The sequence below is a fragment of the Ascaphus truei genome, chromosome 9 (genome assembly GCF_040206685.1).
Source record: "Ascaphus truei isolate aAscTru1 chromosome 9, aAscTru1.hap1, whole genome shotgun sequence".
Lineage (NCBI taxonomy): Eukaryota > Metazoa > Chordata > Amphibia > Anura > Ascaphidae > Ascaphus > Ascaphus truei.
The window spans coordinates 40,553,297-40,578,036 of record NC_134491.1 but is presented as its reverse complement, the minus strand read 5'-3'; the positions used below and the strand labels follow the sequence as shown (position 1 = coordinate 40,578,036).

Genomic DNA, 24,740 nt, shown 5'->3' with positions numbered 1-24,740 from the left:
TAAAGCTTGGCCCCCTGCAGACGCACTTACCAGAACTCCCTCCTACTGTCTCTGTACGTTCTCCCTACCTACCAATTAGATCGGGGCAGGGACTCCTCTTCCTTAATGTTATGTTTGTCTAAAGCACTTATTCCCATGATCTGTTATTTATATTATCTGTTATTTATTCGATTACCACATGTATTACTACTGTGAAGCGCTATGTACATTAATGGCGCTATATAAATAAAGACATACAATACAATACAATACAATAAAGATGCATTTAATTGAGCGAGAATGAATAACGCTATTGAAAGATAGCGCTTCACGTATCACTTGAGTATAAATAAATACCAATTCACAATTTTAAAGGCGATATACACGCAATATTGCTTTAGCACACACGTGACTTTGATATTAACTTTCAAGTCAACATATTTAAGTCCATATTTACTAAGTGGTGCTAAGTTTTTAGACACCTTACAGCTCATTTCTTTGAATGAGACAAAGTGTGTCATGGCCTTGTATGGATCAGTACATATGGGCCTTAACTTCCTATTCTATTCAGAACACGAGAGATGTATGAAATGTTTGCACGTGTTTGTGGATTATTATGCAAAGAGAGAGAGGGAGCCTCATATAAAGGTTCTCCTCCTTACACACCACTGATACTAGTATAAATCATACATACATATATTCGTACCATTTAGCATTTATTAGTCACATACTTTGCATATGTAATTGTAATTTGAATACATCTCGCCACAAGTTGAATAAATGACCGATTGTCATGGTTTGTATGGCGAGACAGAGAAAAAGGCGGCGACGTGTGAACATTTTCATTATCTGGCCTCGGACACTTTCCCACACCTGGAAAATAAAAGTTAGTCTGCCATCAAGTGGCATCCAAGGCTCTCGCACCAATGGGGCCCTGTTATACAGTGCAACATTGTATTTTTAATGCTGGTTTTGCATGAATGAAAATAATTTTCACCTTGTAAATCAATCTATAAACTCACGGGGGCATTCCTAATGTCAATGCATGCAGTCCTTGAACTTTATTATATATTATGTACATTTTTATTACTACATAATTGTTTCTTATTAAGGTTAAATCTAAGTATTCATCTGGTCACATATGAAAATATGATCTTGACATGTATGCCACTGATCATGGAAACATCACCTAAAATTATCTAAAAGTCTATATTATATTTGTTTTACTTATACATTAGTTACCATTGTAAATTGCATACTACCCTAATATGATTATATAAGAATATATATGTGTATATAAAATTATTTCAATATATATGTACTATAGCAGAAGAAAAAGCATAAATTCTTGTAAATTGTAAAAGTAATACAATATATTTCATATATATGAGGTGTAAAAAACCCCCCAAAATAAAACCCCTTATTTCTCTTCACAGAACAAAGGCAGATTTTCAACGTATGTAATTGCTTCTGGTCTTCCGTATGGGGCAGAAGAAGGGATTCTGCATACGTTTTTCAAAGTAAGAAAATGTAATAACTAACATTACTTACCGCAAAGGATAAAGTGCATGAATCTAATTAAACATGTTTGTAACAACCTCATATCTAGGCATTTGTAAACAGTTGTGGCCGAGAATTAGACTGATAATGTAGCTGTGGGAGTTTACACTGCTCCAGGGTTTAAAGCAGCAGCACTCCAAGCTGCCTGTTTTTGTTTTTTCGCTTTAATATGTGCATCAATACAATCCACACAATGATAAGTAATTAGCTAAGTTGGCAGGGGATCAGGAGCGCACTCACATCCAGGAATATATAAAAAGAGAAAACATGCACATATCGTGCAACAGTTTCTGATGAAAAAAATATGGATAAATAGCAATCTCACTCACGTTTCCCAAGGCTTCAATGGGGTTCTCCGTCAGCATACAGTCACGCAGAGAGATGGGGGAAGGAGGATCCCATATGTGGAAAATGAAGGATACAAAGAATAAATATAAAAACTTTACACTCACAAACATAAAATGTATTCAGGCATTGGGACCACCCAGGGTCAGACAGTGGCAACATACAGCACTTCCTCCTTCTCAGGTATTCCACCCGAGGCGGCCGTCCACAATACTTTTGCAGGATGTCACCAGAGTTCACCAAGAGCCTGATAGTCCTTTTATATAGTATGTGCAGTGCAGCCTACGCGTTTCACTCGAAATCAGACCTTCCTCAGGGGTTTCCTCAAACACCTTTCAGAGGACTGTAAAACATTATTTCAATTTGATATTCATTTTCACAAGTGTGATCACTTGATAATATAATATGGTACTTGCGTTTGTTCCTTTGTTCTCACACGTAATTAGCTAAGTTGCCAATCGATCTGTTCTCCTGTGATCGATTAGCGAAGATTCCGCTCATCAGTGCAGCAGAAGAGGACCAAAGATGCACAGTTCTGTGGGGAAGACCATGTGATCAGGCAGTCACTAGATACAATTGGTGCACTGCTTGTAAGGATTCTGTTCGATCTGTGCCGGGTTTTGCTGCCAGTTCGTGTTTTCCAGACTGCTTGCCCTTTCTGCTTAATTTGGCCATTTTGGTTACTGGCAGTCTGCTATATAAGGCTGCACTTCCTGATGGGAGTCGCCGAGCAAAGTTCTGTGTTTTTGCAGCTCCTGCCAGTCTTTGCTGTCTCCTTTTCCTGTTACCTGTTAGGATTCCCTGTTGCTGACCCTGGACCGTGACCCAGACCTCGCTGCTTTCTGCCTGCCCCGACCTTTTGCCTGTTGCCTGGACTTTGCACAACTGCTGCCTGCCCTGACCTTATGCCTGTACCCTGGACTCTGCACCACTGCCACCAGCCCTGACCCCTGCTTCCATACCGACTACGGATACTCTTAAAAGACTCTATCCCTGGGCTGTGGTCGGTTTATTTGCATCCCTACCTCAGCCCTGCGGGTCCGCCTCCTGATTTGAGACGTGCACCATCACATTTTGCTCGGCCAAACATGAACCCCGCTGAGGTAGCGTGAGCCGTATCTATCCAAGGGGAACTGCTTGGAGATCATGAGACACGCCTGGCCCAGCAAAACCAACAGCTGTCACTCATTTTTAGCCGACTTCAGGACATTATCATCCAGTTGGATACATTCCAGGTGGGTTCTACTCCTGCACCGCCATTGCTGGCAGCGTCTCCAGCACCAGCTCTGTCATCCCCTACGCTCAAAGAACCACGGATCCCGACGCCTCTACATTATGGAGGTGACCCTATGACGTGTAGAGGATTTTTGAATCAGTGTTCGATTCAGTTCGAACTCCTGCCCTCCATGTTCTGCACCCATCGATCCAGGGTAGTAACCATCATTTCCCTACTGACAGAGGAGGCTTTGGCCTGGGCCTCCCCTCTCTGAGAAAAGGAATCCCCACTGATTGACAACGCCGACGACTTTCTCCAAGCATTCAAAAGAGTTTTTGACGCTCCCGGTCGTGGGTCCTCTGCTTCTGCTACGCTCTTTCGAATACGGCAAGGAACCCGCACTGTGGTCCAGTATGCCATTGAATTCTGTACCCTTGCTGCGGAGATGGGCTGGAACAGTGAAGCTCTACTGGCAGCATTTTGGCAAGGTCTTTCTGTGTATTTAAAGACGAACTGACCTGCCGGGACACCCCTAAAGATCTGGAGGAATTGATTGCTCTCTTTATCAGAATAGAACTCTGGATGCGAGAACAGGAGACCGTCCTTCAAAAACTCCAATAATTCGGCCTGTTCCCCACTTCAATACTCCTCTTCCTGCACCTCTCCTAGATGAGGAACCAATTCAATTAGCTGATACCAAATTACCTGAGCAGGAGAGAACTAGGAGATCTGACAGGGGGCTGTGCCTGTATTATGGACTCAAAGGTCATCTTGTGCGAAATTGTCCTAAATCAGGGAAACCCCAGTGCCCAGTGAAGATAGAGGAATATTCTCTGGGCATTTCTTCTATTCCTTCTCCATCCCAACCTGTATGGCTCCTCCTGCCGGTTTCACTCTCCTGGGGACCAGCCTCCATCTTCCCCCAGGCTTTTGTGGACTCAGGAGCCGCAGGGAATTTCATTGATCACGCATTTGCAGAACTCCACTCCATTCCTTTCCGTACTAGGGAGACCCCTGTAGCGGTAGTGGCCATTGATGGAAGACCTCTGATATCTGGGACCATCACCCTCGAGACTAATCCTTTGCTGGAGTCGCTGGGGGCACTCCACATGGAGACAGTTTAATTCTATGTCATTTGTTCTCCCTCTACTCCAGTGGTCCTAGGCCTTCCCTGGTTGCGGCACCACAACCCCAAGATCGATTGGGCGACCAGTTAAGTGACAGCCTGGGGACAACATTGTCATGAATCTTGTCTTCCGAGATCTTGCACCATTTCCGGGGTTTGGCTACCCACAGAGACTTCTTCGTCATGCCTTCCAGTTTTTTACCAGGAGTTTGCCGATTGCATTCGACAAAAAACAGGCAGAGGAGTTACCGCCACACCGATCTTACGTTTGTACCATCGACCTGTTATCAGGGGCCACCCCTCCTCAAGGCCACACTTACCCCCTTTCATTACCCCCGCTCTCCTCATTAACCCCCCTCTGCTCGTTACCCCCCTCTCCTCATTACCTCCGTGCGGAACCAGAAATCAAGGCAGAACCCTTTCCAGTTCCCACCCCTCCGTGGACCCATTTATCCGTGGATTTTGGCGTGGAATTGCCACCCTCCATGGGGTATGACTACCATACTGGTCGTAGTCGATCGCCTTACACGTCAAGCCCATTTTGTTCCTCTCAGGAAGCTACCTACAGCCCCAAACTTTTTGAAATCTTTATTAAGGAGATATTTTGCCTTCATGGAGTGCCGACGGTTATGGTCTCGGACCGCAGATCCCAATTCGTCTCAAGATGCTGGAAGGCCTTTTGTCAAAGAATGGGCATCTCTCCAAACCCAGGGGAGTGAAGGTGGAGGCCACATGAAAAAGAAAAAAATCTACATAGTGCTAAAAATGCTATACACAGTGAGAACCAAATAATAAGAGGGCTCCCAATTTCCTACTCACAATAGAGTAGAGATATAGAAGCAGTGATCCAACCGCTGGCAGTGATGTTCCTGGATGGTATAGGTAGTGAATTCAGCCGTCTCGGACAAAGAGAGATAAAACCATCGTGCAGGTCACACACAGTATTTATAAAATATAAAAAACTTACAAATGGAGGCTTACAATAAAAAAAAGAATATAATAAGCAGGATAAATGATGGTATAAGGTAAGTCGCGATCTCACCGCTACACCACTATGTCGCCCGCGCCATCAGCTTCTTCCGTATCCATCTGGTTCCCGCGTCACTTCAGGTCACGTGATTTCGCTCTCCGTGGACGCCTGGGATTACCTCCGCAATGCCTCTCTCTCTCAGAAGATCTGCCGCAAGCCACGCTCTACGCGTTTCGCCATAACTGATGACGGCTTCCTCAGGAGTTGATAATTACTACCTATTGTGGGGTTAAATACCCCCTGCTCTATCCCTATTGGCTATTGAATAGATACACACCTTTCTATAACTGACTACATTTTAATATGCTTTTAAAATGCTCATAACGCTACAGAAAATACAGTACAATAAAAATCAAGACTATAAAGTGCCTGAATAACACTGTATCATGGCCATATTTTGCGGAATTATGGGTAGTGTACCTGGGGACTCTTGGGATCCGAGGAACCAGAACCCCCTGAAGGGGAAACTATCACATGAATATCCAAAATTCCATGCCAGGCTGAGAGGTGCTTGATAACCACCGTATCAGGGCGATAACTGAAGGATTTTGTGTAGGGTACCTGGGGCTCCTGGGGTCTGAAGGGACCGGAACCGCCTGAAGGGGACTACAAAATGACTATCTACCAAAATGTGCTCAACAGTATGTGCGGGTAGTGTCCCAGAGGGGGCTCTCAAATTCGAGGGGCCAGAACCTCAGTTAAAGGAGCTGCAGCGGTTCCCGCCAAAACGGGAGAACTGTGTGGTAAGCTTTGCAAGATGCAAGCTTTTCTTTGCAAAATTGTGCAGGGCTTGGCGCGAAAGTTGAAGCCGCACCCTGTAATGTGCTTGGTGTGTAAGATGGAGCCGCACCCATTTTTTTTAGTGCCTGTACTCCTGGATCCACCAGGGGGAGGAGGCACTGAATTTATTGCTGTGACACCGCTAGGGGCGTAGCCGGATACTGCTACCGCACCCTCAGATGCACGTGGTGAATCAATGGAGCTAGACCTACTCGAGACTGCTCCCGGTACTAGTGATATGATGGCTGAGAAAACTGCTACCCAGTATACACTACCAGGAGGAATTCTGTTAACAGAGAGGACTTTCTTCAATGCGTATGCTCAAGATGTGATTACCCTGGCGGGTAATTGGCAGTCAGATCTCGCTGCAAGAGGTGTGGAACGCCTCATCTTCAGCCAGTACTTCCGCCACCACCTTCGCCTACACAGAAGGACGTGCGGGCCTTTTATGATTGATTTGTGGGCTGCAGCTCATGAAGAAATCTCTCCACGATAAGAGCAGGGCTGCCTGCTGGCTCTCTATGACATGTGCCATGCCAACTGGCCTTGCATTGATAAGGGCCACAGCCGGGACTAAACAAAACAGATTACCAGTGCTCAACCAATAGTCCTTAATAATTCAAGATGACGAGGGTCTAGTGTTGTAGTCTTCAAAGGGCTTGGTTCCTCAGCCCTTCAAAGTTATGCCAGGGAACCTCCAAATATGTGTACAAATGAAAAGAAGACAAACACAGACCTCTTTAAGTAAGTTTGACAGGTAAATGTATTAGGCCACAAGTCCCTATTCTTACTTACAGGTAAGGTAATTGAAGTGCAGCATCAGAGGAATAAACAGGTAAGTCAGCACCAAGTTGAGCACACTGTTTCATCAATTCACAAATCCGTGACACACAACACGTGGATACCGTTCTCGTAGGGGTCACGTTATGATGCCAAGTCGTCCTTCCTGGTTAGTCGCCCATCCGAAAGACAGTCCTGTTTATCCCCATTAACACCGGTGGAAGCTCAGACTCCTGGTCACCTAACAGGTGAGCAGCACTACACCCGGTAACCAGAACTAAATCTCCCTTAGGGCTGTAATATACAGCGTACGGCCACGCGTTCCTATGCGAACGCGCGTGCACGTGCCGCATGCTTTTTCTGTATATAGTGCCGGGAGCTGCAGGTAATGTATATGTGTGTGTATGTATGTGTGAGTATATATGTGTGCATGGGTTGGAGTGAAAGTACGTCCTAAATAAGATCTTTTAAAGAAAAAAAAAGTTTAATAAATATTTTTTTTTTGTTTTGCATTCCTTGACACACACACACACACACACACACACACACACACACACACACACACACACACACACACACACACACACACACACACACACACACACACACACACACACACACACACACACACATTTGAGCGCAGGCAGCGGCGCGAAAAGATGATTTCCTCATCTTCACCGCTGTCTGTCGCCTCCCCTCTCCCTGCCGTGCGCGGTTCTTGTATAGAAAGGCTGACTGACATCAGCCAACTAAAAATCCGCGCCCGGCACTATAGAACGTGCCTTAGGATGGGGGAAGGGGTTACACAAGCGTCTGATTCCCATAGGAAATTATTGCTGAATACATTTGCAATTTACCAATTAATCTCTGGAAATCCTCATGATATTTTCCCTGCTGAGAATAACATAACTTGTGGTTTGAAATGATGATGGGATGTCATTTCAAGATGCTGTAATCCTAAATCTCAGATCTAGACTACGACTGCATCTACTTCAATCATAGAGAAAAAAGACAACAATTCAGATATGTGTGCTTGTAATATAAACGATGTTTTGACTTAACTGCAAACTAAAGTCACAAAGTGACATGGAGCTCTCTCCACATTCATTCCTATTCTTTCTTTTTAAGGAAGCGTGGCTGGTAGAGACTCCCACATTGCCTGTATTTGGAGAAGGAATGAATTGTATTCCCTTAATTCACGTCACTGATTTGGCAGGGTAACATTATTTACATCAACATTTATTGTTTAACATAAATGTGTACATTTTTACTACAGTATTTCTAGTTTCAACTAAATAAATAAGATTATAGTCAGGGATAAAACTGTGCTGCACAGATTTTGGGATTTTAGTGTATATGTCTCTTTGTAGGTGAGTTTCTGTGGTATTTTTTTTATTCTTTATCAGCTTTTAAAATGATTACAAACACAAATACGTTACTTTATAACTTTCTATACAAGTTAATTAAAAAAAACAAAGACCTCAATTTGGAAGTCATTCCACATTTCCATGATTCCCTTTTTCAGAATGCTATGCAGTGTTCACACCTAAAATACAGTCACATTAGTATTAGGAGGGGCATTTAAACCTGCCATCTCATTGTAATAATTTAACCAATCGAAACAGCATACAGTATATGAAACGTACAAGGTTTTATATCCACATGTACAATTCTCCTATTTGCATTAGTTAGGTTGATTTAAACGTATTCAACAAATCATGAATATTGTTATTGCTCAATTTTAGTGTGGTACAAAACATAGCCGACCATCGACCAAGAACGCACTACCTTTTTGCTGTGGATGATGCAGTGCACACACTAGAGGAAATTATTATGGTAAGAAAATAGTAATAAAGTTTCATGGCATTATTCAAATGGCATTATTGTATTATTGTAATTACAAATTGGGGCATTTTTGACGTTTCTCTCTTTCTATGTGCGATATAATAACCTTTATGTAAACTCTTGCTATTTTTTTTAACTTTGGCAGTGTATCAGCACTAACCTTGGGTCAGGAAAAATCCAGAAGGTCCCCAAAGAGAATGCATTCCTGAAGAAAGAATTAACAGTTTGTATATTTTTGTTAAATCAAGAAGTCTATTTTATCTGCTTGCTTTCCCTGTATCTGAATGGTAGAACAACGTGCTAGTATTTGTGTTGATTTTACGATTCCATTTTATGCACTCACAGAGATATTTTTTTTTTTTTATCATTTATGCTTTAGCGCTCACATTTTTTGGTTTATTATGTTTTTTAAGAGAAAAGGCTGATATTTTTTCTTATAAGGAAATGGTTTTATGGTCTCTGAAATGATTCTGTTTCATGTTATTTCAAGAGATGATTTAGAAAATGAAAGTGTGATTTCATGAATGTAAGTTAGAAGGGGAAGTTTTTTTGGGGGTTGCACTTTTGTATATTATTATGATATTGAACTATTAGCTATATGAAAAATATCAATCTTCTCACACTACAGTATCTGATTTTAAGCACACCTTAAAATTATATTGTAAAACCTTTAAAACATAGAAATCCTTTGCAGCTTTTATAGTTGATAAACTTTAAATAGACACAGTATTGCCACTATCGTAATATTTAATATTTATCCATTAGAAGTTACAATAATAGAAAGGCAAAAGCAAAGTAATAAAACATATAATGTAATGATTGGATGAAATTTTAGCAGTTCTGTATAATGTATTCATTAGGTAGTACATTGCTTTATTTAAAGGTTTACAAGCAGCACCTACAATAATGTAGATATAACATACAAATTACCCTGTAAATGATTTAGATACATCTGCTTAAAACGTTCAGAAGTTTGTTTTTGAATCTCTTCAGTATTGGGCAGGCCGGCATTGCATGTCTTTGCACCTCTTTGTGTATTACGATTGTAAAATTAATATCCGGCTTCTATCTGTGTATATCTGACCACTAGAGATGGAAGAACCAGTCCAAATCCGTTCCCCGAAATCCACCAACGGATTGTTACTGTTTCAATCCACGCAGATTAATCCAAAAGCACCATTGGATGCAATATACTGATGGATTTTAACAATCCAACCCGCGGATTCTGGATTGTAAAACCCGCAGATTCTGGATTGTGAAACGCGTGGATTCTGAATTGTGAAACGTGTGGATTCTGGATTGTGAAACGCGCGGATTCTGGATTGTCGGTGTTAAAAATAAAAAAACTGAGCCCATCTCTAGCACATGATTTCTTCTTTCTGTTTCCCTACTAACAATTCCATGAACACATCTTTTTCACTTTACTTTAGCAATTAGAAATTGACACTTTATTGGTGAATCTGAGGATGGAGGCGGTTTTCCTAAAAGAGAACTTTCATATCAACTGGGTGGCCCAGACAGGTCTGCTGGAGAATATTGAAGCAGTGATCAAGGACTACAAGCAAAGCCGGGGACTTCTGGTAATCTGAGCCTCTGTTTTGAGAGATTTTGTAGTCAATAAACCATTAGTGACGCTGCAAAACTATTCTGCATCATGTCACACCTCCAACTTTGGTACAATTAAATACACCTTTTCTTCTGGAATCTGCAGAGAAAAGGTCTTGCTTTTGTTATCTCATATTTCTGGATCTTTTCTGTGGATATTTACTAACATTTTACACGTGCACTGAAACCCTTATGTTTTGCATGGCAACTCCCATTGAAACAGTGCGATTGTGACCTGATCGGCACTGTCACAGTTTAATGAATACCTCCCTTAATTCTAAGATTTGTATACTACATTCCTCATAATGATGCTTTTCACAAGGCAACCAAACGGCAGGAACCTCACACAGCCCCAGAGTTATGTCAAGTAATAAGGAATTGTGCAAATCTGTTTCATAAACAAAACATTGGAACATTGTTGTATTCCTTTTTGTTTTAGCCCATCAAAATCTGTATCCTCGGTCCTCCAGCGGTGGGAAAAACATCTGTTTCTGAATTACTGTGCAAACATTACAAACTGCATCACGTTAAAATAAAAGACGTCATCACGGAAGCCATAAAAAAATTGGTAAGTTCTGCTAACTCATTCTTTATGTTCTTTGCAATGTGATAGTTTTTGACATCCAAATACTGACCATAAACTCCATCTCTACGGCAGCTGGAATGGAAACAATATGCAAACTGTAGTGTCAGCTGTATCCACGTATTACATGCCACGGAATTGCATATCCTCCCTTTAGCGTGGTTGAGGATAGTGAAAGCTAAAACAAACATTTGTTTGCCAAAAATTTGTGTCTAATACTATATGTCCGCATATTCTTTTATTTATGTGTTGTTATCATTTAATATTGATCACTCTTTGTGTGTGAATACATAGGAAAAACTTTCAAAAGAGGAGGAGGAAGAAGGAGATGATAATGTGCAAGAAATCTTGGATTTAGTAAAGGAGAACATGGAGCAAAATGGAGGTATTTGATTCAACAAATTGTACAATGTATAGAAAAAATACTATCAAGTGGGAAAAAGTTTTATACAAAATGTCTACAAAAATCTCACTTGGTACTTGGTCTCAAAAACAGCGGGCAAAAAACTGTAAAAGTAGTCGCAGAATAAAGGAGAAAGGGGTAGGTGTGGCTATCTGAGGAACGGCTTCTTGGCCTGAAACATTGTGTTTGTGCTACTGTTCTACTGAAATAAATGAAGATTTGTTTGATACCAGAAGTGAAGTTTCTTTGTAAGGACATATCTGGACCGTGAGTCTTTCAAGAATGCTGTCTCTTTCTCCTTTATTCTGATTCAACTAACTGTGCCTTCCAGAAGAATGGAAAATGACCTTCTGCATAGAGAACTGTCCTCTGAAGTAAGAACGTTATGGACTTATTTAATGTGCTCCAAGCAACCAATTACAGAGCATCTTCACATTAAATAGCATTGAGTTTACTAGCAGTTTTCTGCTGATCATAGTGTGATCTGCTGCTGTGGACCACCATATTAAATTAAGGCCTTTAGATTCAGTACCAGTACCAGTACCAATTTGGAGTTTTACTCATTCTTGGCATCAGCGGTTTTATGGATTTGAGTGTATTCACAGTCTTTGAAGCCAAAAGGTTTCCATTTATATTGCCTTTTTAGCTCCAAAACCCATGATTCCCACTTGTACAGCATATGGATACTCCATGTTTTCCCTCCATATGCCTCACGTACCAAAAGTTGATTAACTCTTCAGGTTTCGGGTTCATTATGCCTGCACTGAACTTCATAAAACTAGCAATTACATAAGTCATTATTGTTATTAGAATTTTACTATTATTTCATACTAAACAAATATTTTTTATTAATGTTCCTAAAACTGCATACTCGCTAATATTATTCTGAGCTTTTCATGCAACTAACTTTATCATCTTCAATTAAATATCAAGGTTAGGAAGCAACCAAACATACAGGGGGGGTTACTCACGCATTGCAAGGTGAAATATTTTTCATTTTGTTTCAATCTTTGTAAAATCACAGAGCTCCCATAGTAGATCAACATAGGCAGGTAATGTCTCTGACGCGTTTCGTGGGTCAGAGACACAAACAACAGCTGTGGGACTCATAATAGATAGAGACTTACACATAGATACCAAATTACACAAATATTAAAAATAAAAAAACAAATAATATAAGATCAAAACCACAATTTTTTTAAACCATAGCGAAAAACTTTTTCTAAGGGAAAAATCCAACAAACTTCTCAAAAGTATAGTTACTGAGTCATGGTATCTAACAAAATGTCTCTGTAGTGTAGAAGATAATCCATGTCACAGCCTTTTATGTTGAAGTATGCCATCTTTTAGGCATGTAATTGTTCTGCCTACATATTGCTTTCCGGAGACATGTTCAGTTAAAGGGAAAGTCCAAGCAGTATAAGAACTGTAACACTGAGAAGGAGTGGCTCAGTGAGTAAAGACACTGACTGGCACTGAGTGTGAAGCAGGGGAACCTGGGAGAAGGAGCGGCTCAGTCAGTAAAGACACTGACTGGCACTGAGTGTGAAGAAGGGGAACCTGGGAGAAGCAGCGGCTCAGTGAGTAGAGACACTGACTGTCACTGAGTTTGAAGCAGGGGAACCTGGGAGAAGGAGCGGCTCAGTGAGTAAAGACACTGACTGTCACTGAGTTTGAAGCAGGAGAACCTGGGAGAAGGAGCGGCTCAGTGAGTAAAGACACTGACTGGCACTGAGTTTGAAGCAGGGGAACCTGGGAGAAGCAGCGGCTCAGTGAGTAAAGACACTGACTGGCACTGAATGTGAAGCAGGGGAACCTGGGAGAAGGAGCGGCTCAGTGAGTAAAGACACTAACTAGCACTGAGTGTGAAGCAGGGGAACCTGGGAGAGGGAGCGGCTCAGTGAGTAAAGACACTGACTGGCACTGAGTGTGAAGCAGGGGATCCTGGGAGAAGGAGCGGCTCAGTGAGTAAAGACACTGACTGGCACTGAGTGTGAAGCAGGGGAACCTGGGAGAGGGAGCGGCTCAGTGAGTAAAGACACTGATTGGCATTGAGTGTGAAGCAGGGGAACCTGGTTCAAATCCCAGTGTCAGCTCCTTGTGACCTTGAGAAAGTCACTTTATCTCCCTGTGCCTCAGGCACCCAAAACATAGATTGTAAGCTCCACGGGGCAGGGACTGTGTCTGCAAAATGACTCTGTAAAGAGCTACGTAAAACTAGCATCGCTATACAAGAATATGCTATTATTATTATTATAACACACGTGAACATCATTATTACATGCCTTATCATCTTGTAAACCTGCAGGTCGCCTGGATGACCACTACGTAATCAAGTTCATGAGGGAAAAGTTACAATCTATGCCTTGCCAGAACCAAGGCTTTGTCCTTGATGGTTACCCCAAGACCTATGAACATGCAAAGGAGCTCTTTGCCCGTATGTTACATTGTTCTTTAAATCATCAGTGCCCAGTTGAAACCTCTAGCAAATGTGCAAAGGACTATTATACTTTTCTGCCATTTTGGGATTTTGTAACAGCTCTATCCCAATTCCCTTTCATTCCCTTCTGCCCTCTCCATTGCATTTTTATAACTGGTATGACTAAAATAGATTTTTATAAATAATTATTTATTTATTTATTTTCACATATGGCTATAAAGGGGTGTATAAAATACTTTAAGATCTTTTGAGGACACTTTGAAAATGCAAATAGACACAAACAATTCTTAATGCGTCATGTGTATGAACCTGACGCACACCATCCAAACAATAATGAATAATGACACCAACATATGGCGCTAGTGATTTTAGGTGAGAAATTCATTTTTATGACCCAAAGCACTCTTTCATTTTCAAAAAAACTATTCTTTATATATAAGGCTTTCTTCTATAGTACAGCTGTACAAGCCATTTGCGGCCCAAATCTCCCTTTAAAGGCTGCTTCAGATTCTATAAAATTACCCCATATCGTTCCATACAAAAAACAATGAATGATTGGGCCATGGGTAATTTTAATATTTTATCTTTGTTTTGCATTTTGCAGTGAAAGATGAGGAAGATGAGGAAGAAATCAGAGGCAAAATGCCCAACTTTGATAGTACTATCACCCCAGGTTTGTTACCGATGCATGAAAACTATATCTAGAAAGTTTCAAAATGGCTGAACTCACAGTGCCTTTTAGAGTGCCTTATGAGGCATATACCATGATCTGACTTATTCGTGTGTGTGTGTGCACATATATACACGTACATATGTAAATATATATATACACACAGTACATGCACACGGTTCTGTATATACTGTTTACTGTCCGAAAGTATATTAGTGTTTTCTGGGTCTCACGGGCTGGCATAGTCCAATAGATCGTTTCACTGTCTATCCAGTTCATTTGGATTTCCTTCAAATCTTACTTTTTACTTAATAGTAAATAAATAGATAAACCCATTTTCTTGAATATCCGTGAGTGGTAAGTATAGTCTAAAATGTACATTATTCTAAACAAAACTTATTTCTATACTAATATATATATATATATATATATATATATATATATATATATATATATATATATATATATATATATATATATATATATATATATATATATATATATATATATATATATATATATATATATATAGCAACTGTAAATATTCCTGTATATTCATTTGCATGTCTTAGACAGGTCTGCAACCCTGTCTTTCACCATTATCACCCAGCAAACAGCACTTCCACTGCAGCAAGGGATTCTGGGAAATGACATGCAAATGAGCACACAGTGCCACTTTTTATCTCATGCTCACATTACATGAGCAACCCTTAGTCAATGCATTGACTATATATATGTGTGTGGTTGACAAATCACCAAAAAATCTACTCGCCACACAAAAAAATCTACTCGCCACCTAGTACCAAACGTGTGCTGCTTGGGCCAATATTTACTCGCCCGGGGGTTAAATCCACTCGCCCGGGGCGAGCAAATGTATAGGTTTGTCGAACACTGTATATATATATATATATATATATATATATATATATATATATATATATATATATATATATATATATACTAGCTGAGAGCCCGGCGTTGCCCGGGATGTTTGTGGTGTGGGTGTGGCATTTGGGTGGGGAGTGGTCCACACGGCCCATGTGCGGAGGTAGTGCTGCTGTGGCTGTACTGATGGTGATTGTATCGGTGTGCTGATTTGGGAGGGTTTGGTGCTGATGTGGGGGTGCGGATGTGGGTGTGCCGATGGGGGAGGTGCAAAGGTTGCGATGTGTGGGTGCTGATGGTGTTGATGGGGGCTGGGAATGGCGGGGAGCCGAGAATGCCAGTGTGCTGGGGGGGGGCATGGGATACCGGTGTGCTGATGTGGTGGTGCTGGGGATAGTGTGTGTGTGTATACATGTTTGTTTGTATACATTGTATGTGTGTGTGTGTGTGTATACATGTGTGTGTGTGTGTGTATGTGTACGTGTGTGTGTATACATGTGTGTGTGTGTATACATGTGTGTGTGTGTATACATGTGTGTATGTATACATGTGTGTATGTATACATTGTGTGTATGTATATATTGTGTGTATACAACATGTTTGTGTGTGTATACACATGTGTGTGTATACACGTGTGTGTGTGTGTATACACGTGTGTGTATACACGTGTGTGTGTATACACACGTGTGTGTGTATGCACACGTGTGTGTGTGTATACACACGTGTGTGTGTGTATACACACGTGTGTGTGTATACACGTGTGTGTCTATACGTGTGTGTGTATATGTGTGTGTGTATATGTGTGTGTGTGTGTATACATGTGTGTGTATACATTGTGTGTATGTATACGTGTGTGTGTACGTGTGTGAGTGTATGTCTCCATGTGTGTGTGTACGTGTACATGTGTGTGAGTATAGGTGTACATGTGTGTGTGTGTACGTGTCTACGTGTACATGTGTGTGTGTGTACGTGTACATGTGTGTGTCTACGTGCGTGTGTGTATGTGTGTGTGTGTGTCCACGTGTGTGTGTGTCTATGTGTGTGTGTCTACGTGTGTGTGTTTGTGTATACGAGTGTGTGTGTATACGTGTGTGTGTGTATACGTGTGTGTGTGTGTGTCTACGTGTGTGTGTGTGTGTGTGTGTGTCCCTGTGTGTGTGTGTTTGTGTCCCTGTGTGTCCTTTGGCCCGTCACTCCGCCTCAGGCCAATGAGAGGTGTGCGGGGGCGGGCCAAGGGACCAATGAGGTGGGAAGGGGGGGGGGGGAGGAGGTGGGAAGGGGGGGGGAGGTGAGGAGGGGGGAAGGGGGGGAGGTGGTGAGGAGGGGAAGGGGGGGGAGGGGAAGGGAAGGGGGGGGGGAGGGGAAGAGAAGGGGGGGGGAGGGGGAGGGGAAGGGGGGAGGGGGGGAAGGGGGGGAGGGGAAGGGGGTGGAGGGGGGAGGTGGTGGAGGGGGGAGGTGGTGGGAAGGGGGGGTGGGGGAGGGAGGGAGGTGGTGGGGAGGAGGGGTGGAGGTGGTGGGGAGGAGGGGGAAGGGGGGGGGAGGTGGTGGGGAGGAGGGGGGAAGGGGGGGAGAGGTGGTGGGAAGGGGGGAGAGGTGGTGGGAAGGGGGGGGAGGTGGGGGGAAGGGGGGGGGGAGGTGGTGGGAAGGGGGGGGGAGGTGGTGGGAAGGGGGGGAGGTGAAGGGGGTGGGGGGTGAGGTGAAGGGGGGGGTGGAGGGGGAGGTGAAGGGGGGGGTGGAGGAGAGGTGAAGGGGAGGTGGAGGGGGGTGAAGGGGAGGTGGAGGGGAGGTGGAGGGAGGTGAGGGGAGGTGAGGTGAAGGCCGCTCACTCACCAGTCCGGCCGCTCCCTCAGCCGTCCGGCCGCTCCCTCAGTCGTCCGGCAGCTCCCACGTGGATCTGAGGCGGGAGGCAGCTTGTTGTGGCCGCTCCCCCGCTGTGTCCCGGGCGCTCGCTCCCCCGCTGACTGTAGTGGCGCCGGGGGGGGAGGGGAGGTGAAGGGGGGTGAGGGGTGGGGGGGAGGGGAAGGGGGGGGAGGTGGTGGGAAGGGGGGGAGGTGGTGGGAAGGGGGGGAGGTGGGAGGGGGGAGGTGGTGGGGAGGAGGGGGGAGGAGGGGGGAGGTGGTGGGGAGAAGGGGGGGAGGTGGTGGGAAGGGGGGGAGGTGGTGGGGAGGAGGGAGAAGGGGGGGGGGGGTGGGGAGGAGGGGGGAAGGGGGGGAGGTGGTGGGGAGGGGGGGAGGTGGTGGGAGGGGGGGAGGTGGTGGGGGGGAGGGGGGGAGAGGTGGTGGGAAGGGGGGGCAGGTGGTGCGAAGGGGGGGAGGTGGTGGGGGTGGGGGGTGGAGGGGGAGGGTGGAGGGGAGGTGAAGGGGGGGTGGAGGAGAGGTGAAGGGGGGGGTGAAGGGGAGGTGGATGGGAGGTGAAGGGGGGGTGGAGGGAGGTGAGGGGAGGTGAAGGCCGCTCCCTCAGCCGTCCGGCAGCTCGCACGTGGATCTGAGGCGGGAGGCAGCTTGTTGTGGCCGCTCCCCCGCTGTGTCCCGGGCACTCGCTCCCCCGCTGTGTCCCGGGCACTCGCTCCCCCGCTGTGTCCCGGGCACTCGCTCCCCCGCTGTGTCCCGGGCACTCGCTCCCCCGCTGACTGTAGCGGCGCCGGGGGGGGGGGCTGAAAGCGCGGGAGACACGAGGAGAGGAGGAGGTGCGCGCGGGTGTGGAGGCTGATGTTCGGGGAGGAAGAGGCGGAGGCTCCGGGACCGGTGGGTATGTGAGCCCCACCCCCCGGGTTATACATGCTGCTAATGTACACCCCCCCCTACTGTGTGTGTGTGTGTGTCCCTGTGTGTGTGTGTGTGTCCCTGTGTGTGTGTGTGTGTCCCTGTGTGTGTGTGTGTGTGTGTGTGTGTCCCTGTGTGTGTGTGTCCCTGTGTGTGTGTGTGTCCCGGTGTGTGTGTGTGTGTCCCTGTGTGTGTGTGTGTCCCTGTGTGTGTGTGTGTGTCCCTGTGTGTGTGTGTCCCTGTGTGTGTGTGTGTCCCTGTGTATGTGTGTCCCTGTGTGTGTGTGTGTCCCTGTGTGTGTGTGTGTGTCCGTGTGTGTGTCCCTGTGTGTGTGTGTCTGTGTGTGTGTGTGTCCCTGTGTGTGTGTGTGTGTCCCTGTGTGTCCTTTGGCCCGTCACTCCACCTCAGGCCAATGAGAGGTGTGCGGGGGCGGGCCAAGGGACCAATCAGATTTCCCCTAGGGACACCGGACATCCAGGCAGCAGGCAGGCAGGCATACAGTGCTTTCACTAATATAGTATAAGATATATATATATATATATATATATATATATATATAGTATATATATATATATCATATTAAAACATGTTGTGTCTTCACAGATTATGTTATATCGCTGGATGCTCCTGATGAATTCCTTAAAACCCGAGTTACCAATCTCCCAGAGAGTGTTGTTGCAGGAACACACTATGCCCAGGAACGTTTCCTGAGAACTCTCACTCACTTCCGCGATTCAAACACCGAGGATGAAACTGTTCTCAACTATTTTGATGAGGCTGAAATCCACCCACAGCACATAGGTATATAAATGTACTGAAGCAAAGATCCCCCTACTTTTGTTTTACAGGATGGGACCTGGGGGGGGTTCCGTGGAGCTGAACCATGAAGCTATGGAGGGGCCCCAATTCCCGAGATACTTACTTGGGAAGTTACAGAGTTTAAATCTCCCTCCAGGTGAAACAAAATCACTATCACATTTTAAATCAATAGGAACCTGCAACATCATCAGTTGCGGCTTATATTGGACGGCCATTTAAATCCCCTTTAAGAACCAGGAAGTTATATCGGTAACTTCACTATTAAGTATTTCAGTTAACAGGGGGTCTCCAGAGCTGAAAATAGCATGGCAGCTCTGGAGGATCCACCAGTCCCAATCCTGTAAGACAAAAGGGGGGCTTCTTAGGGGGGATTGCTGCTTTAACATTATTTTATTTTTTGTCTTTAAGATGTATCTAAAGATGATGATTCACACTACAGAGATGTGCTGAAACAAATTATTAAACCTGTTGGGCAACCTCAAAACTACGGCTTGTCACCTGAAGAAATTGCAGAACTGGAACATAAAACAGCTGAAGAATCTCTAGCTCTTGAAGCAGAAATAAAAGCAAAACAAGAGCGGAAAGAGGCAGAGGAGGCCGCAGAAAAGATTGCCCGTTGGGAGGAGTGGGTATGTCTGGCAGCAGATAAATCATTTTCATTCCAAATCTAAAAATACTTTGAATTCTTTTTTTGAGCTAGCAAGTATATTGCTACATTAGTGATTAGTAAACTTTGGATCAAAAGCATTTCATGAACTTAGTGAATTCCTAGAATGCAAATCAGTATTTCCTAATGTTTTCCATAAAGAATCAGTGCCATGCAGATGACCGCTTTACACCTACAGTATGACCATGTGAATCTTGGTGACCTGAGAATAATTGTAGATGGCCGTCGTGTCTTTGGCCAGTGTCTCGTCAGGAGATTTTTAGAGCCTCCAATGAGGGAGATTAATGAACCTGCAGAAGAATAGTTTTTTTAATGGGGCTTTATAGCTCACAATGCTAAGCACCGGGAATCGTACAAATATATAATACAGCTAAACCCCGTTATAACGCGGGTCTCGGGGTCCACCCCGAGACCACCGCGTTACTAACGGGGTCGCGAGAAAAAAAAATGGCCGCCGCTTTAGCGCATATTCATCCCGCGGGACAGGAGATGGGAGCGGGCATGTCCCTCCGCTCCCCGCTTCCCCCTGTCACCGCGGGACAGCCTGCGGGGCAGGAGATGGGAGCGGGCATGTCCCTCCTGTCCCCGCTTCCCCCTGTCACCGCGGGACAGGCCGCGGGGCAGGAGATGGGAGCGGGCATGTCCCTCCGCTCCCCGCTTCCCCCTGTCACCGCGGGACAGGCTGCGGGGCAGGAGATGGGAGCGGGGATGTCCCTCCTGTCCCCGCTTCCCCCTGTCACCGCGGGACAGGCCGCGGGGCAGGAGATGGGAGCGGGCATGTCCCTCCTGTCCCCGCTTCCCCCTGTCACCGCGGGACAGGCCGCGGGGCAGGAGATGGGAGCGGGCATGTCCCTCAGGTCGCCGCTTACCTCAGATCCCTCCACGTGCCCGGTGCTCCCGCTGCCTGCACGGAGGTGGTAGCGGGGGGTTTCTTCTCCCCACCGCTGTCCCCGGTGCTCCCGCTGCCTGCGCGGGAGGAGGGGGGGGAGCGGGTGGTGGTGCTGGTGTAAGTGTCTGTGAGTGTGTGTAAGTGTCTGAGTAAGTGTGTGTGAGTGTCTGTGAGTGTCTAAGTGTGTGTAAGTGTGTGTGAGTGTCTGTGAGTGTCTGTAAGTGTGTGTGAGTGTGTGTGAGTGTCTGTGAGTGTGAGTGTGTGTGAGTGTGTGTGAGTGTCTAAGTGTGTGTGAGTGTCTGAGTGTGTGTGAGTGTGTGTGAGTGTGTGTGAGTGTGTGTAAGTGTGTGTGAGTGTCTGTGAATGTCTAAGTGTGTGTAAGTGGGTGTGAGTGTGTGTGAGTGTGTGTGAGTGTCTGTGAGTGTGTGTAAGTGTGTGTGAGTGTGTGTGAGTGTCTGAGTGTGTGTGAGTGTGCGTGAGTGTGCGTGAGTGTGTGTGAGTGTGCGTAAGTGTGCGTGAGTGTGTGTGAGTGTCTGTAAGTGTGTGTGAGTGTCTGTGAGTGTCTGTAAGTGTGTGTGAGTGTCTGTCAGTGTGTGTAAGTGTCTGAGTGTGTGTGTAAGTAAGTGTAAGAGCCGGAGCGGGAGGTGAGCGGGAGGTGGGAGGTTTGACAGGGAGGGGGGGCGTGGCTTGAGCGGAGGGACCCGCTACTCTCCCCCCCCTCCCTCCACGGACTGCAGGAGGGAGCTGCTACTCTCCCCCTCCCTCCACGGGCTGCAGGAGGGACCCGCTACTCTCCCCCCCCTCCCCGGACTGCAGGAGGGAGCTGCTACTCTCCCCCCCCTCCCCGGACTGCAGGAGGGAGCTGCTACTCTCCCCCCACTCCCTCCACTGGCTGCAGGAGGGACCCGCTACTCTCCCCCACCCCCTCCCTCCACGGACTCGGGCTGGAGCACTCATACATACATACATACACACACACACACAGGCACTCACGCACTCATACACACACACGCGCGCACACACATGCAGGCACTCACGCACTCACACACACACACACACACACACAGACAGGCACTCGCACTCACACACACAGACCGCTAACCCCCCCCCCCCCCCCCCCCGCCGCAGTACAGGGCCCGCCGTAGCCGCAGCGCAGGGCCCCACCACCCCCCCACAGCACAATGACTTCCCACCCCCTTAACTTTGTCAAACAAAAGTCACAAGACGTTGTACAGGCAAAATACATCTGTTAAAGTGCAGTTGTTTGTTTATTTCTATATAATAATTGTGTGCAGTGTGCAGTGTGTGTACAGTGTGTGTGCAGTGTGTCAGTGTGTGCAGTGTGAGCAATGAGGAGTGTGTGTGCAGTGTACAGTGTGTGTGCAGTGTGTCAGTGTGTGCAGTGTGAGCAATGAGCAGTGTGTGTGCAGTGTGCAGTGTGTGTGCAGTGTGTCAGTGTGTGCAGTGTGAGCAACGAGGAGTGTGTGTGCAGTGTACAGTGTGTGTGCAGTGTGTCAGTGTGTGTGCAGTGTGTCAGTGTGTGCAGTGTGAGCAATGAGGAGTGTGTGTGCAGTGTACAGTGTGTGTGCAGTGTGTAAGTGTGTGCAGTGTGAGCAATGAGCAGTGTGTGTGCAGTGTGAGCAATGAGCAGTGTGTGTGCAGTGTGCAGTGTGTGTGCAGTGTGGCAGTGTGAGCAATGAGCAGTGTGTGTGCAGTGAGTGTGTGCAGTGTGTGCAGTGTGTGCAGTGTGTGCAGTGTGCAAAAAAAAAAAAAATTAAAAAAAAAATTTTTTTAATTTTTTTTTTTTTTTTTTAAAACGGGAGCCACGGGAAAACCGCGTTATAACCGAATCGCGGTATAACGAGGCGCGTTATAACGGGGTTTAGCTGTATAATTCATATAGTGCAAGTTTCTCTCACAATTTTTTTTTCACAAATGGCCTTTTTAGGAAATGCATTATTTGTCCTGACTAAATATTACATGTGTGTGAGAATTAACATATGTATCATCAAAACCGTGTGCATATCTGTTACAGAATAAACGTCTTGAGGAGGTAAAAAGGCAAGAACAAGAGTTACTGGAAGCCCAGTCTATTCCCTTAAGAAATTATTTAATGAAAAATGTCATGCCAACCCTTATGCAGGGTCTGACCGAATGCTGCAAAGTCAGACCAGATGACCCTGTGGACTATCTGGTAAGATATTTTTTAATCTGCTTGGTTAAAACAGATCTTTGAAACAAGACCTGGATTTAGCAGTGCACCTACTTTTAGTTGATGTTAGGAAACAGGTCAGGATTGCAATAAGTTTCACATAAGATGCCAGTCCTCATCGATTCACCTCCCTCACAAGCCATACCACATCTGCTTTGGAAAATAGTAGTTTCATACATATGATGTTTCTGTCAGTCAGTTAGGAAGAACCTGGAGTGGTGGGAAGAGCGAGCAGAAGGCATGATGTCCACATAGCATTCATCAGTCAGAGGTTCCACCTCAGCATGTTATGATGTCTCTATATTGCTGGAGAAGACCCATACCGAAGTCCAACGAGTGAGACTACCATCTTCTCAAGCACAGAGAAGAGGTCTTCACCGCATATTCAATTATGGATACAGAATTGAGATTCATGTTCTACTTTTATAAAGAAATAATGATGCCATATTTATTTTCTTTAATTCTAAAGTTACTGGGTGAATACAGCAATAGTCTATATTTTTCTTGCACTTTGTCCTGCTGTATATGAAAAGAATTGTTGAAAACTGTTTAACATTAATTAATAAACAATAGCGATTAACTGCAAAGTCCTAATCTGAAATGTCTTTTTAAATATAATACAAAAATACTTTCAGTGTATAATAATATGGTGTTATATTTGACAAATGTGTAATGCGTGTTACATAACAGTAGGACTGGTCCTTTCAGACCATTGCTTTTACATTTATAGTGGTTGTAATTGTCTCATGTTAACGCAGCCATTCCCCAGAAGCCTGTAGGAGAGTAACTCCTAGGTCACTAGTATCTTGTCTCCTTGTCTGCTCTTCTTTTGTAAAAAAAAATATATGTTTTTAGGGTTATAATCATGTCTAGCTTCTGAGGGTTAGGGTTAGGGTTATAAATCATGTCTAGCTTCTGAGGGTTAGGGTTATAAATCATGTCTAGCTTCTGAGGGTTAGGGTTATAAATCATGTCTAGCATCTAAGGATACCATGGTAACTTTTAGACACACTGGGCTCTGGGGAAAGCTCCATTTTAACCTCCGTATACTCCCTCACTCACTATATCATGAACAGAGCATCAGATTTAACAAATAAAAACAGCTTTGGAAAGAACAGGAAGAGTTATATTATTAGCATGAGTAAAAATGCCCCAAAATGATGATCATCGCAGACTGCTGCTTTAAAGAATCCCGGAACATTTAAATTGCAGAGCTGCTGGAAACCCCTTCCAAGGGAAGTATCTCGGGAAGCAGGGGTGGTGCTAAAATCAACACGGTTCAGCTCCAGAGACCCCCTGCTTCAAACCTATTTTTTTAAACCATAATGTGTCCCCAGGAGTACTCTTTGAAGGCAGAGAAAACACACACAACTGAACCGGTAAATATCTTGTGAACGAGGGAATCCTGAAACCTAATAATAGTGCTGTTCAGCTGAAGGACTCTCGGTTTATATTATGTAAAATAATCAACAGGTAAAAAAAAAACACGAGTAAGCAGTATTGCTACCTTAAAAAAAACACACAAAAAAAGTCGACAGAAGTCCCTCTTTAAGGGAAGCAAAAATGGCAGCAAAATCTCGCAGATCCCGTGGGCCAATAGGAAGTCGCAACATCACCAGTGGATGACATTGTGACTGCCTGTTGGATGAGCCCGCTGATCGAATTCTGTAAAAAAAAAAAAAAAAAGGCGGGGTTCCTGCTTTAACTTTGACCTGTAAAACAAAGTTTTGCTATTTTAATATATTTGTATCTTTTCTTTTACAGGCAGAATATATCTTCAAGAACAATCCCCAAATAGAGTGAAAAATGTTTTAAATAATAATATTTTAAAATGTGTTTATTCAATAATAGTTTACTCAATAAAAAATTATTCTGTCTTCTGAGCAAACTTTATTTTACAATTGTGGAATAGTGATCATTTAGAATGCATCATAGTGTCAATGTATCAGTTGGTGAAAAATTATTGCAGTCATCTGTGAAGTAAAAAAAAGTTTTCAATTATAGTTTAACCTAAATTAGGCAGAAATTCATATATATATATATATATATATATATATATCATCACACACTGGTATATTCCGGGATATCAGCTTTTTGTAAGTATGAAAAATTATTTAATGGACATCAAAATATTAAATGTGTTA

General features: G+C 44.6%; 1 protein-coding gene across 3 annotated transcripts in view; it reads left to right on the top strand.

The window, feature by feature from the left end:
• Positions 1–24,476, top strand: part of AK7 (adenylate kinase 7) — a 31,882-nt gene extending 7,406 nt beyond the window's left edge. Inside the window, exons 6-18 of one of the 3 annotated variants that reach the window (XM_075614416.1) lie at positions 1,416–1,499; positions 7,945–8,033; positions 8,562–8,652; positions 8,807–8,884; positions 10,092–10,241; positions 10,706–10,834; positions 11,144–11,234; positions 13,561–13,689; positions 14,297–14,365; positions 18,613–18,810; positions 19,237–19,457; positions 22,420–22,578; positions 24,361–24,476. In XM_075614416.1, the coding sequence (XP_075470531.1) occupies positions 1,416–1,499; positions 7,945–8,033; positions 8,562–8,652; positions 8,807–8,884; positions 10,092–10,241; positions 10,706–10,834; positions 11,144–11,234; positions 13,561–13,689; positions 14,297–14,365; positions 18,613–18,810; positions 19,237–19,457; positions 22,420–22,578; positions 24,361–24,399 (1,527 nt within the window). In that variant the 3' untranslated portion in view covers positions 24,400–24,476. Of the gene's footprint in view, positions 1–1,415; positions 1,500–7,944; positions 8,034–8,561; positions 8,653–8,806; positions 8,885–10,091; positions 10,242–10,705; positions 10,835–11,143; positions 11,235–13,560; positions 13,690–14,296; positions 14,366–18,612; positions 18,811–19,236; positions 19,458–22,419; positions 22,579–22,791; positions 24,225–24,360 lie in introns of those variants that run through there. The other 2 variants (XM_075614415.1, XM_075614414.1) reach the window with 2 other exon arrangements.
• The last annotated feature ends 264 nt before the right edge of the window (positions 24,477–24,740 follow it).